The sequence below is a fragment of the Cibotium barometz genome, chromosome 18, assembly GCF_041138505.1.
Source record: "Cibotium barometz isolate CiBa-2024 chromosome 18, ASM4113850v1, whole genome shotgun sequence".
Classification (NCBI taxonomy): domain Eukaryota; kingdom Viridiplantae; phylum Streptophyta; class Polypodiopsida; order Cyatheales; family Cibotiaceae; genus Cibotium; species Cibotium barometz.
In genome coordinates, this window is record NC_141063.1 from 42,809,047 (window position 1) to 42,823,310 (window position 14,264).

At 49.0% G+C, this 14,264-nt stretch overlaps 1 protein-coding gene across 1 annotated transcript in view; it reads left to right on the forward strand.

Annotated features, from left to right (window-relative positions):
* EMB2785 (elongation factor family protein) overlaps nucleotides 1-14,264 on the forward strand; it is a 66,315-nt gene that overhangs the window by 23,711 nt on the left and 28,340 nt on the right. The window contains exons 2-3 of the mRNA XM_086812609.1: nucleotides 3,280-3,354; nucleotides 3,707-3,857. Coding sequence (XP_086668735.1) covers nucleotides 3,280-3,354; nucleotides 3,707-3,857 — 226 coding nt within the window. The remainder of the gene's footprint in view (nucleotides 1-3,279; nucleotides 3,355-3,706; nucleotides 3,858-14,264) is intronic.

The following is a 14,264-nucleotide window of genomic DNA, read 5'->3' on the forward strand; positions in this document are numbered from 1 at the left end:
AGAGTGCAGAGAGCTTGTAGATACCATTCTCCACACCGCCTTCCCAAACAACTTGGCCAGTCTCACGGTCCCGTAGAGCAGCTGAATGCTCCTCAAATTCCACTCGAAAGCCAGTCTTGCATACTTCATGCACTGACAGAAGATGAAAACCAAGAGCAGGGACGTAAAGAACATGGGAGGAATGCTTACCCCCCTTGCCGTCGGGAATAATCTCCATCCGGCCCTCACTGTGTATCGGAATGGTGGAGTTGTCACCAATGAAGATGCGACTTGACTGCCGTTTAAGATCCAAAAAGAAGTCTCGGGAAGGAGTCATGTGCCTGGAAGCACCACTGTCAAGAATCCACTCTCGGGTATCCTTTGCGGTGAAGCCAACTGCCTCCTCGCTTGAAGACGATGAAGCATCCGAGTCCATCATCTCTAAGTGCACAAATGCTGGAGTCTTTGCAGCTGAGGTTGAAGAATTAGCACTCTTCCCAGTCCGCTTAGGACACTTCCGCCAATAGTGGCCTTTCTCGCCACAATCATTGTAGGACCTCTCGGCCTTCAGTTTCTCTCGATCTGTGTCAGGCTTCTTCTCAGAAGACTTCTCCGGTGAAGCCTTCCCTTTGCCCTTGTTGTTATTCCGGCCTTTCGGCTGTTGGCCAGTTAAGGCCTCCGAACCTCCGTTGTGAGGAGGGTTCGTGAATCGTTCCTCTTGGTCCAAGACCATGGGCACAAGCTCCTCCCATGTAATGGTAGTGAGCCTGCCACTAGTAATCAAAGAGGAGTAGAAATCGGAATACTGAGAGTAGGCAAGTGGGACATCAAAGTAATGGCCATATCTTCTGATGATATCTCCTTCCCAGCCTGGAGGACTTCCTGCTGAAGGGCCTGCAGCTTGTTAATGTGCTCCCGCATCGTAGACGACTTTGCAGGGTTCATAACCCGCATCTGTACTTCCAAGGAAATCCTCTTCATAGGCGATACCCTGTTATAAAGAGAAGCCAAGTGCTGCCATATGCCTCTGGCCAGCGTCATATGCTTTACGCGATTGATTGCTTGCGGTGTGCAGTTGAGGAAGATAAATGAACGACACGATCCCACATCTGTGCCTGTGCCTGTGCCTCGCGGTCCTTTCTGGTTGACTGTAACTCCCCTTCTTTTGCGTCCGGCCGTGGAACCCCGATAACGATAAAATCAGCAAGGTCATATGACTCTAGCACAGACTCCATCATAACCTTCCATATGCCCCGTCCAACTGACGGTCCACTGGGAACGTGGGGAGTGTTGGGATCTTCACATGCCTCTCAGCCATCTCTAACAAATTTGCCATCGCGGGGATGTAACTGAAAAGGGTGGGTGGGTGGGGAAAAAAAGCCTTACACCTGCAAGTGGCTGTCCAGCAACTCAGCCCGCCTTCCTCTTGCTTCTTCTCTTCCCGAACAGTCCCTAACAATCCACCAATCAGCAACGCAACAGTTCCCCTCTTGCTGAGAAAACTCCCAAGATCTCTCAAGAGCCTAGGGCTCTGATACCATGTCAAAATACGCAGCACCAAATCTGAGACCACAAGAGCAAGTAGATTGCAGAAAATAGGCAGCACAAGAGAAGGAGAGAGATATGCGTGTAACTCTGCTCTATATACACAAGATCCCGAAGTGTAAACAAGATACAATGGCAAGGGGGCTATGGGGCCATTTTATATGGCCCCAAACAAGCAGTCGGCTTGTAGAAAGGCAGCCGACAGGGACTGAATTCTCCACGACCAGCAAACTGCACCAGTCGGCCAGCTGTATCAAGTCGGCCAGCAGCTGTGAGAGGTCGTGGACCTGAATGATTAGTCGGCCAAAATGGGCAAAAAATACGGGGAGTGAGGAAAAATGAGAAAACACCTACAAAGGGCGGGCACACCCACAACAGAGGCCCTGGTGTCTGATAAAGACAGGAGATGGCTTCTAACAATATACCCTTCATTTTGAAAAAAAGAGAAGATTTGGGATTAATGCTTTGATTAAGCTGGATTTGCATAAATTAAAAAAACCTAGAGCACTTCTCTGATGAATACCTTCATCTGCTTCTTGATTTTGTCATGAAGGCTCCTTTTTTTTTTTTGTTGATTTAGGTGCACGGCATTGGCTGTGTAGTGGCTGCCGCAGACACTCACAGTAGTGCTAACTGGGTGCTGCTGGCAGCCAAGCTAGATGCTGAGCTTAGCCAACCTTAGCTTATAGGCAGCAACAGTAGTGAGTAGGCGGGTTGTGTAGACTGGGCAGCTCTTGGCTGTTGGCAGCGCTAGTAGTGCTGAGTGGGCAGTGGCTAAAGGCGAGTAGCTGCTGGCTGCAAGGTGGCAGCTGAGTTGTGAGGCGCCAGGCGAACAAAGAGGAGTGACGGGTCTGACAGTGTTGAGAAGCGTGAGCAGCAATGGTAGAGCTAGACGTAAAGTGGGCAGCACACGGAATTTGTTGAAGTTGGGCCAGGCGGCAGTCCAGCTCTGATACCAACTGTTGAAAGCAGTTGCAGCTAGGGTTTGCAGGTATAGCGCTCAATTATGGTGGTTGAAAGATCTTCATGTCATATGGGTGTGTGTGTGTGCAGAAGGAGAGAGAGAGAGAGAGAGCAGAGAACAAAGCTCTTGAGAGAGAGTGAAGTACACGACTGAATGATGTGGTAGTTGCTTGATTGATTCAATGAAGTACAAGTACCTTTATCGGTTACAAAGGTTCTTGTCCTGACATCATTGCTGATATCATATCACACACAAATATCTAGATATTAGTCATACCCCTCTAAGAGGTGGTTCACACACAAACACACTACCTCACTCGTAAGAGTGGGTTCACACACAGGTAAGACCTTGGTTCCCAACATTGCAGGCTAATCTAGCACAGGGCGTTGTCCTTTATGTACTTAAGACACTTACTTTCCGTAGCATAAAGTGTATTTGAAATTGTGAAGTTGTGCACAGAGTACGCTATGTGTTTCATAAGCATATCTTTAATTAGATCATTCCTTATTGCATATCTCAACATAACTATTATTTTGGAACTGGCTTGGCCCCATTCCTCCATTGTACTCCATCACTAGGAGTTCCTATACTCATACTAGTTGATTAGTATAAAGAGCATTTTGTTGGCATCCATTTGCATTTACATAAGGTGTTGTGGGAATGATTTGTGACTTTGTGCTTTGCCTTGGCTCTTGTAGTTCATGCTTTGTCCCTTGAACCTCATGCTTTGTAATTAGTTTGGAAAGTCAAACCCTCAAAAGAAGAGGTTAAATGAAGTTTAATGGTTGCAGTATACTTCGATGGCTTGGGGAGGAGTGGATTTGAATGTGGTGGACACACCCGGGCATGCTGATTTTGGGGGAGAGGTATGTGCACCTTTTGCTTTAGTTTCATGTACATGTGCCATGAAAAAAAAAAAACTATCTAAATGATAAAGTCTTTTATGTACATAAGCCTGATCCTGCAACGTTGTTGCAACTCTCCATCATTATCCGTTTCGATCTTGTCCCATGATTGTTTGGATTCAAATCTTTAATCTCTTGCAACCTGTATCTTTACATTGGAGATTCATTACGTGCAAAGTTAGTACCGTTCTCATGATTCATGCTGTTCAACCTCTAAATGTCTCTATGAGAAGATGTCTCCATAATAACAAAAAAATAAAAATAAAACTCTCTATAAGAAGATGGGCTTTGGCGGTTGGTTTCCTGATGGCAGGTAGAAAGAGTTGTAGGCATGGTTGAAGGCGCTATTCTTGTGGTTGATGCTGGAGAAGGCCCTCTTGCACAAACAAAGTTCGTTGTGGCTAAGGCCCTCAAGTTTGGTTTACGCCCCATTCTTTTGCTGAACAAAGTTGACCGCCCTACTGGTAAGCTTTTGTGGTTGTCTGCTTCACAATTTGTTGGCAGGTGGTTGTGCAGCACTGGCAGTACTCTCAAATGCTTCAATCGTTCTTTATCTTTTGCATCATAGTATAGTTGTGAAGTACGCTAAGTATGCTGTGTACAGTAGGCGTACTGCTTGAGCCTTGAAAGTCATTATTGAGGATAAGTACATTAGGTATACTACTGTTTTTTCCTTCTCATATAGACACGCACATGTGCACACGAGCTCATGGATATACGTTAGATTGATTTATGAAGGTGAAGCATGAGATTGAGAATCCTATGATCTCAGCATCAAAACTTTTGAAGTACCTGTATGGAACGGAATGTATAGTACTTTTGCTGTATGGAAGGAGGGTTAAGTAGGTGTCCAAACATGCATCATAGCAATTATGAGCTGTGAATCTAAGGAAATGATCTCTGTAGTACTGCATCTTGGTGGGAAGGGGATCCGACCAAGTCTCCCTGGTGTGCATCTGGATCAAATCATGTCTCAGAACTCTATTCCTCTCCTCTCGGGAGAGTGTAAAGTATGGGGGTCATCATCATACTGGAAGGGCGGTAATCTATCCATGTCGAGCCCATGTGCTGAGAACCACTCATCTACTGCAGCATACCATGATGGGTGAAGGCCCTCTGTGGCAATACTCTGTGAGGACTCCATGGCCAAGCGGGGTAGTCTCTCTGGATCCATGCCTCTGATGCGTCTGATGTAGGCTACGGTCTGAAATAGAGCCTCTACCATCAAGGGGGGCACTGCAAGCTCTGCTCTGACGATCTCATGTGGTACTGATGGTTTGCTGCAAATCATCCTGGTCCCTGGAGATCATGAGGATTTGCGGTCTCTCCATCCGACACCAATCATATGTGGAGAGGTTAGGGGCCCACACCGGTGCTGCATACATCATAGCTGGGGTGACTAAGGTGTCAAATAGCCATCCCTTGGTGCTAGGCTCTTGGAAGTGAGCCTGATGACACTGTCGCTCCATCAATGCAAGGGCAACATAACCTCGGGTGAGCCTGTCCTGTGATACCTGTCTAATGGAGAATCGGCTCCCATTACTAGTGAAGGTCAAGTATACATATGATTCTGTCACCTCCACCTCACTGCCTCCTTGTGCTCAAGAATAGATGCATATAATCTAGCCAATCTGTGACTAATCATGATGGTGCGATAATTCCCAGGAAGCATGGGATCCCCTGACTTGAAGATGGCACAATCGTGGACATATTCCAAGTCTCAGGAAAACCCTCACACATGGCTCGGTTAAACATCATTGCAATAAGTTATGCAAGCATATCTCTGGCATGAATAAAGTGCTCTGCTACCAAACCATCATGATCATATGCTCTCCCAGTCCTCATCCTGTCAATAGCTTTCCTTACCATCTCAGCAGTAAAGAAAGCACGTCTCTGGGCATGGCTCCGATGGGTTTGGCAGGGGTGGCTGTCCTGGTGCTGTGTACAGGGATGCTGCATACTCACCCCAAATCTCTGTGGACGTAATGGCTGGTGATGGTGAATGCTCATGGAATAGTCTCCATGCCTCGCCTGAGTCCTGACTCATAAATAACTGATACAAATCCCTCTCTAACTGAGCAAGATAAGCCCTCTTCTTCCGTCGCACTAGGCGCCGGAAGGTAATCTGTGACTGTCTGTGAGTGGTAACACCCATGAGCACCTCTCTCTGTAATCTGATCCTCATTTCTCTGCACTCCTGAGCATACCAGCTGTTCTGGGGCATGTTCCCAGATCATCTCCGTGTAGGCTGACTGTGGGGATATGCCTTTGATGTTGCAGCATGAAGCGTCTCTATCAATATCTGAGTGAGCTCATCTAATGGTCGTCCCGGCTCCTTGGCACATAAGTGTCTGTGTATCTCATCCGTGTACACGGTGTCAGTCTCCCTCGTAAAGGTATAACGAGTGTGTGTGGAGACGTTGTTAGGCGTTTTTCTGAAAGGTGTTTTGGGCTTGTGTACATATGGAATGCATGGCATGTGAAGAGCTTTGCTTTGAATGCCTTGGCAGGTGTACAGGGTGGATGGTTTGGTAGTAGGCTTGTACAGGTTTGGCCGGAGCATGGTCCGCTGGAGGTGGTATCAGCTGTTTGGCCGCTTTGTTTGTGTACGTGTCCAAGAAACTGGGCACTCGTAGATTGTATTTGAAGGTATACATGGAAGCATGGGGGGCAATTAAAAGTTGAAGGGGCCAATGTTGCCTTGACATATGGAGAAAATACCAATTTGGGCTTGAGCTGGCAGGTTCTTTGAGAATACGTAAAGAAAGGGCAGCTGGCGGGTTCTTCCAGAAGACGCCTGAGGCCCAGTTGCTAAAAAGCGGAAGGGAGGATTACCTTAAGTGGAGGCGCAAGGGACAGAACTGGAGTGTGGCTCAGGAGGGGGGTGATGGTTGTCTGCGAGTGCAGGAGCAGAGGCTGGTGCTGAGAGAGAGGGAGCCACTTGGGGGAGTAAGGGTACAGGAGGTAGCCTTGGTTTTGTTTGGTCCGCTAGAGGAGGTGGGCGACGTCGACGACTAGGGAGCCGCCTAGAAGGTTGCCTGGGCATGCGTGGTAACTGCTGGCGATGATAGGGACCGTCGGCTGGATGTGAGAGAAGCGGGAAGTAGCGGTGACTAGCACGTAAAGCAGCCGCCGCAGGCGCAAAGGTTTTTGCTGCAGAGGTGGCTGGTAGTGCTGAAGCCTGGTGGGCGACGGGCTGGTGAGGACTGTCGCCGGATGCAGGGTCCCTGGTGTTGAGCTGGTGGCTGGTAGCACATCATCGAGGGAGAAGCTGGACGTGATAGAGGCTGGTAGCGCAGGAGGGCTCGCGACAACTGGGTGACGGGCTGGATGCGCAGAACAAAAGACTGGCGAATAGCAGAGGGATGCCGACTGACGAGGGAGCCGCCTCGAAGGTGATGCCGACAAGGTCTAGTGGACGGCGTGGCTGACAGGCAGAGAAGCGGGTTGACGTGACCAACGTTTGTGAAGGCGGCCAGTTGAGGATCGCCGCGAAGAAGGAGAGATAAGGCTGGCTGCGGGTATGGTTTTTGGCTGGCGGTGACCGACGTGAGAGAGGGGGCCGCTTGGGAGAGAAGAGAGAGGTGTGTTGCTCTTGGCTGGTGGGGTCGGTAGCACTGCAGAGAAGCTGCCTGTGGCAGAGAAAGTGCTCGTTGTGAGGGAGGATCAGCACAGAGAGGAGCGAGAGATGTTGGAGTAGTTGCTGCTGGCGACACACACAAAAGTGATGGGCTGCAGAGAGAGTTGAGGGTTGCTGGTGGGGCGCCCTCTGAAGAGAGAGAGGCCGGGTTCTTTTTGGTGTGGTTGGCACAGCACGCAGGCTAGAGGTTCGCGGCGATTGAAAAAGCCGACTGTGGGCAGAGACAGTGGGTCATGTGCCGACGAGGATGTGGTGTATCCTTGGCAGGTCAAAGTGTTGATGTGTTTGTGGCTGAAGAGGCTTGGTTGTCAGACGTAAGGTTGTAATTCCAAAGGCGGTGAGGCCGTGGTCGAATTCCCTTGGCAGTAAATCCAAGCCTGAGTGTTTGTAAGGTTGTGTGAGTAAGGCTTCTGTGTCGGGAGAAGCTTATATGAAGTGTTGATTGGGAATTTAATGGCTGGATGTTTACTTTGATTGTGGTGCCCCTGTTTTGTGCTGTCTTTTTGGTGTGGGTGGTGTGGTGAGCCGTGAGAGAAGTGTTCCAGCCGGTGGCTGGTGGTGCCTCCGTTCGTGTTGGTGTTTTCCAAGGCTGTTGGAGTGGACAGCTATAGATTCCGTGTTCGGAATTTCCGACAGCTTTCTGGTGCCTCCACTGAGGAGAGCTCAGGGATTGTTACAGGTTTTCATGATGTGGTCTTATCCAGAATTTCATGGCAGGAAGGGTGAAGATGTGTTTGACTTTTTGGAGCAAATGGAGTTGGCATGCATTAGCAATCACGTGACAGATGAAGAGCAGGTTTTGAAGCTAATAAAGATTTTCTTGAAGGGAGATGCCCGAAGCTGGCTTAAAGATTTTGAAGCACAGGATGCGGCATATGAGCTACATGGTGTTTTGACCTTAGACAGGTTGAAAGAAGGCCTTTTGGAGCATTTTCAGCAAGCGGAGGAGCCTAGTGTGCTTTGGTAGGAGTTGAGCATCTTGAAGCATGTCCATGGGCAATCACTGGATGATTTTGTGAAGGTATTTACATGTTTGTGGGGTAAGTGGTGTATGACATTGAAGCAGGAAGTTCCTCCTATGTTTCTGAAGAAGAGCTTGTTTATTGATGGTTTGTTACTCCATTTGAAGGTCAGGGTTGAGTTGAAGAATCCCAAGTCATTTGATGATGCAGTTAGGGTTGCTAGGGAAAAGGAAGGCAAAATTTTGAAGCAGATGGAGATGGGTATTTATCGGTATGAAGGTGTTGTGTCTGCAAGGGATATGCATGTAAATTTGGTTGAGGTGGATAAGAGTCCTATGCAAAGTTTGATTAGAGAGGAACCTCAAAGGCCTATATAGGTGCAAAGTGGGATGTTCTATGTGCCTTCTGATTTTTTTCCAAAGTCTTTAAAGCATGTGGAGGTGGATGAAAAGCAAGATGAGGAATCTAGGATAAGGTTTGAGACTTTTGCAGATGAAGAGTTGCCAGTGGATTCTTCTTTGGATTTGGACGTCATGGCTATACATGACAGTAATTTGGAATGCTCTATTGAAGATCATTTGCATTCGGATCTGGATGACATGCATGCACATGGAAGCAAAGTGGATGATGTCTTGGGATTGGCTGATGATAAGAAGGAAGAGGAGTTGGATACAGAATGCTTTGAGGATGATTCTTTGCCAGATTCTACAAGGGAGGAGGATGGGTAGAGACTTGTGATGAAATGAAGATAGTTTGCAATGCGGATGTGGAGAGCATGGAGGAAGATCCTATTATTATGGATTTTCTTGGACAGCTTGATGGTGGTCTGGTACCTGCGATGAATAAAGTGGATGTTTTTCCATTTGATGCATTATGTGCTGGGGAGTCTTTGGACGATGATACTAGGGGGGTTGGCAACACTCAAAAAGATATGCATGTAGATTGGGCTGATGAAGAGCGTTGTGATGTGAGTATTGTGCTTGAGGATGATATATGGGAAGTTGCTAGCCTTGATGAACAGGAGCCAGAGATGGACATGGATGCAAATATGGTTGAGAGTGTAACTAAGGCTTCTTTGTGTGTCGCTGAAATGCTAAAGACAAAGTCCATGGATTACAAGGATTCTGAACCAGTTGAATTGTATGGTTGTGAAGAGATGCCTATTTTACAAGAGCTGGAAGTGCTTGTGGACACTGCTGTTGGAAAGGATCTGGATTTTTGTGTGCATAAAGGTCAAAATGTTGAAACCTGGCCTTCACTGGTATTGATGAATTGGATGCTAGATGTTGCAATGCCACAGGTTTTGAAGACAAGGAGGTTTGTTGTGGGTGAAGTGTTCTTTCATGGTTTATTTGAAGAGCAAAGGCTTGAGGACGATGCTGTGTGGTCAGAGTTTGTGAATGCTGATCAAATGATGGACAAAAATGATTTTGTGGCACATATGGTTGATATTTGGTATGTAGTGATGCAGCCATTGTTTTTCACAGATGTTGGGAAATGGGATGATGAGTTACAACAGTTTTCTTATGATCCTGGTGGATAGCTATTGGACTTTATCTTTTGCTGCTGAGCATGAATGCTCTAGCAGATTGGGGGGGTTGGCAAAGTATGTCAGGCGTTTTTCGGAAAGGTGTTTTGGGCTTGTGTACATATGGAATGCATGGCATGTGAAGAGCTTTGCTTTGAATGCCTTGGCAGGTGTATAGGGTGGATGGTTTGGTAGTAGGCTTGTACAGGTTTGTCCGGAGCATGGTCCGCTGGAGGTGGTATCAGCTGTTTGGCCGCTTTGTTTGTGTACGCGTCCAAGAAACTGGGCACTCGTAGATTGTATTTGAAGGTATACATGGAAGCATGGGGGGCAATTAAAAGTTGAAGGGGCCAATGTTGCCTTGACGTATGGAGAAAATACCAATTTGGGCTTGAGCTGGCGGGTTCTTTGAGAATACATAAAGAGAGGGCAGCTGGCGGGTTCTTCCAGAAGACGCCTGAGGCCCAGTTGCTAAAAAGCGGAAGGGAGGATTACCTTAAGTGGAGACGCAAGGGACAGAACTGGAGTGTGGCTCAGCAGGGGGGTGATGGTTGTCTATGAGTGCAGGAGCAGAGGCTGGTGCTGAGAGAGAGGGAGCCACCTGGGGGGAGTAAGGGTACAGGAGGTAGCCTTGGTTTTGTTTGGTCCGCTAGAGGAGGTGGGCGACGTCGACGACTATGGAGCCGCCTAGAAGGTTGCCTGGGCATGCGTGGTAACTGCTGGCGATGATAGGGACCGTCGGCTGGATGTGAGAGAAGCGGGAAGTAGCGGTGACTAGCACGTAAAGCAGCCGCCGCAGGCGCAAAGGTTTTTGCTGCAGAGGTGGCTGGTAGTGCTGAAGCCTGGTGGGCGACGGGCTGGTGAGGACTGTCGCCGGATGTAGGGTCCCTGGTGTTGAGCTGGTGGCTGGTAGCACATCATCGAGGGAGAAGCTGGACGTGATAGAGGCTGGTAGCGCAGGAGGGCTCGCGACAACTGGGGTGACGGGCTGGATGCGCAGAACAAAAGACTGGCGAATAGCAGAGGGATGCCGACTGACGAGGGAGCCGCCTCGAAGGTGATGCCGACAAGGTCTAGTGGACGGCGTGGCTGACAGGCAGAGAAGCGGGTTGACGTGACCAACGTGTGTGAAGGCGGCCAGTTGAGGATTGCCGCGAAGAAGGAGAGATAAGGCTGGCTGCGGGTATGGTTTTTGGCTGGCGGTGACCGACGTGAGAGAGGGGGCCGCCTGGGAGAGAAGAGAGAGGTGTGTTGCTCTTGGCTGGTGGGGTCGGTAGCACTGCAGAGAAGCTGCCTGTGGCAGAGAAAGTGCTTGTTGTGAGGTTGGTAGAGGATCAGCACAGAGAGGAGCGAGAGATGTTGGAGTAGCTGCTGCTGGCGACACACACAAAAGTGATGGGCTGCAGAGAGAGTTGAGGGTTGCAGGTGGGGCGCCCTCTGAAGAGAGAGAGGCCGGGTTCTTTTTGGTGTGGTTGGCACAGCACGCAGGCTAGAGGTTCGCGGCGATTGAAAAAGCCGACTGTGGGCAGAGACAGTGGATCATGTGCCGATGAGGATGTGGTGTATCCTTGGCAGGTCAAAGTGTTGATGTGTTTGTGGCTGAAGAGGCTTGGTTGTCAGACGCAAGGTTATAACTCCAGAGGCGGTGAGGCCGTGGTCGAATTCCCTTGGCAGTAAATCCAAGCCTGAGTGTTTGTAAGGTTGTGTGAGTAAGGCTTCTGTGTCGGGAGAAGCTTGTATGAAGTGTTGATTGGGAATTTAATTGCTGGATGTTTAATTTGATTGTGGTGCCCCTGTTTTGTGCTGTCTTTTTGGTGTGGGTGGTGTGGTGAGCCGTGTGAGAAGTGTTCCAGCCGGTGACTGGTGGTGCCCCCGTTCGTGTTGGTGTTTTCCAAGGCTGTTGGAGTGGACAGCTATAGAGGCAGGTGATTCCGTGTCCGGAATTTCCGACAACGTGTCCCTATGGAGCTGTGCTGAACTGAAATGTGAGAGTGAAGGACACGATAGCATGATCCACTGCTACTCCAACCGGCCTAGTGCCTACCATAAAATCCTGAAAAGAGGGAATGAGACTGGGCTGAGCCATAACATAGTCCACTGTACTAGCACCATGCCGATGTGGAAAGCAAGTGAAACTGCCCGCTGCCGGGAATCTCTGTAGGCCATTCAGGATGGCCAATCCATGTGCAGTCCCCATGTCTATCAAATACCGCCCATACTCAGTGTGTTCCTCATCCTGTGAGAGTCTAGATAGGCCCATATCCCTAACATCAAGCTCCCTCAACATCTCCTCTGAGGTATCATAAAATACTGTCTGGTTATGGGCGGTCCTGGCATTGAAGTCTCCCAGGAGAATGATGTCACCATCCCTGGAGAACTCCCAAATGTCATCATCCAAAATAGAAAAGGGAGACTGCCGTCTAGGTGATGCATACACTGATGTACTAGGAGCAAAATAGTATATAGCAATGTAGAGATATCTGCCTGTCACTACCCTCACTCTAACCCACATGTACCTAGCCTGCTCATCTCTGAGGACTATATGTATCAATGGCTGCAGCTCCTCTCTAAACAATACTGCCACTCCTCTTGAGCCCCGTCCTCTATGCTCTGAATGTCTACTAGAGGCTGAACTTGACCTATGAGACAAATCAATGTACAACTGTCAATGTCTTCTGGATGTCCAGAAAAAAAGGACAAAATGAACATGAAATAAACTATGAAAGTATTGAGCTACTAGGGGAGTGTGATGGATGGAGCACTACTGCTAGAGGCTCAGTTGCAACCTATATGCGTAGGGTATACAAGAATGCAATGGAGATCTGTCTAGCGCTCCAACCAGTACCATAATGGGGGTGTAATATGTGATACATAGGCGATTGCGAGGCAAAAATACATCGGAGCATGATCTCTGGGTGTGAGTGTAAGTGAGCTAGCCGCTCCTGGATATGGTGGTGATGTCGAGCCCGTATCTCTGTGATCTCCCTCTGATGTAGTTTGGGAGTCTGGTAGCTGGTGCTCGCGGTCTTTGTCTGGCTCGGAGGTCCGCAGCGCGCTGAAGTGTAACCCCCTCCTGTGTCAGGGTAGGCATTGGGATAGATCTCTGGAAGAAATCAATGAGATGGAGTTGTCACCCACCTCTCCCTGTGGTATGAGTCGGTATTAGTGCCTCTTTGTGACGTTGTCTCACTGGCCAAATCTGTGCTGGTATGCGGACTCCATGATCTGGGCGGGGGGGGGGGGGGGGGGGGGCAGCACAGAGAGAGAGAGAGAGAGAGAGAGAGAGAGAGAGAGAGAGAGAGAGAGAGAGAGAGAGACTCTCATGGATGGACAAGTATATGTTGGCCCTGCTGGGCAAAGGGGGACAGCAAAGTAGGGGACCACAGCAGACAGAAGGACCCCAGTCAGACAAGTGCCAATTGGTGAAGGCGCAACGGCGGGTGAAACCGGCAGGTTTGTTGCAAACCATGCCAATACTGTCTCGACCATGGGACGTTAGCATGGATTTCATAGGCGAGTTGCCCGAGTCACATGGGTACACCACCATCTTCGTTGTGGTCGACTATTTTTCAAAACAGGCTCACTTCATTCCCGCCAAGCCGCCCCTCACTGCGTATCAGACGGCGAAACTATTCTTCAAACATGTTTTCAAGTACCATGGATTACCGACGGTCATAATTTCCGATCGGGATGGAAGGTTCATGAGCTCGATGTGGAGAGAGCTCTTCAAGTTACTAGAGAGATATGAAGCGTCTACTAAAGACCCTATGGGCCTATGAGACCAAAGTGGTACAATAATGTCCATGGCATATCTCATCATGGAATGGAAAATAAAACAGAGTGAAAACATAAATATAGCTATCTCACTGGGGTGATACAAAACTGTCCATGGAAACTGGTCATGGAATACTAAGAGCATAAAAACAATGGAGAAACATCAGCTCTGAGTAGATGGTATACCACTCTCCAAAATGTCAAGCATGGGGTTGACGAGTATGGCCGAGAGGTCTCCCTCAGCTATGTCACGTGGAAAGGTAGCTCGATGGCGGTGGAGCATGCCCTGGATCTCGAGCCGATGAGGTGATCGTGGCCGACGGGGGGGTCAAGGGCGTCGAGCACGTTGGAGTGCAGAGGTTCGGTCCGAGGTAACTCCTCTTGGGCGAGGTAGGTCTAGAGCAGCTTGTGGAGGGTCCACAAGATCCACTATGTCAGTGTCCTCCACCTCCAGGGTCCGGAAGAAATTGGTGATGAGAGAGAGAGGGAGGGAGTTGTATTAACGTCTTCAAAAGGCCAAAATGACCTATGAGACCAAAATGTTACATCTTGTCCATGGAATACATCATGATGGTACCAAGAGTAAAACTAAGAAAATATACGTGAAAAAAACAAAGAAAACAAAGAGCTTCAAGCTCTAGCATCAACCAAGAATATCTCGCATACGACGCTACAACATGGTACCCAGTGTAGTGAGGCTGACAGGGCGAGGAGAAAGTCCTACGGTGGTGGGAAATGATGGCTTTGATCCTCTTGAGGTGATGTGGGTGGGGGCGGTGGCCACTATGTTGGGGGTGTCGAGCTCTGCATAGCTCTGTGGCTCTGTCTAATGTCACTCCTCTCGGCCAGGCTCCTGCATCAGCCTGGAGGTCGGGGGGAGTGGGTGGATCTGCTATTGGGACTCTAGTCTAGAATAAGTCAGTGAGAGCTCTCTGTGCTGGTCCTCGAGCTGGTGCAGCTGATCTGG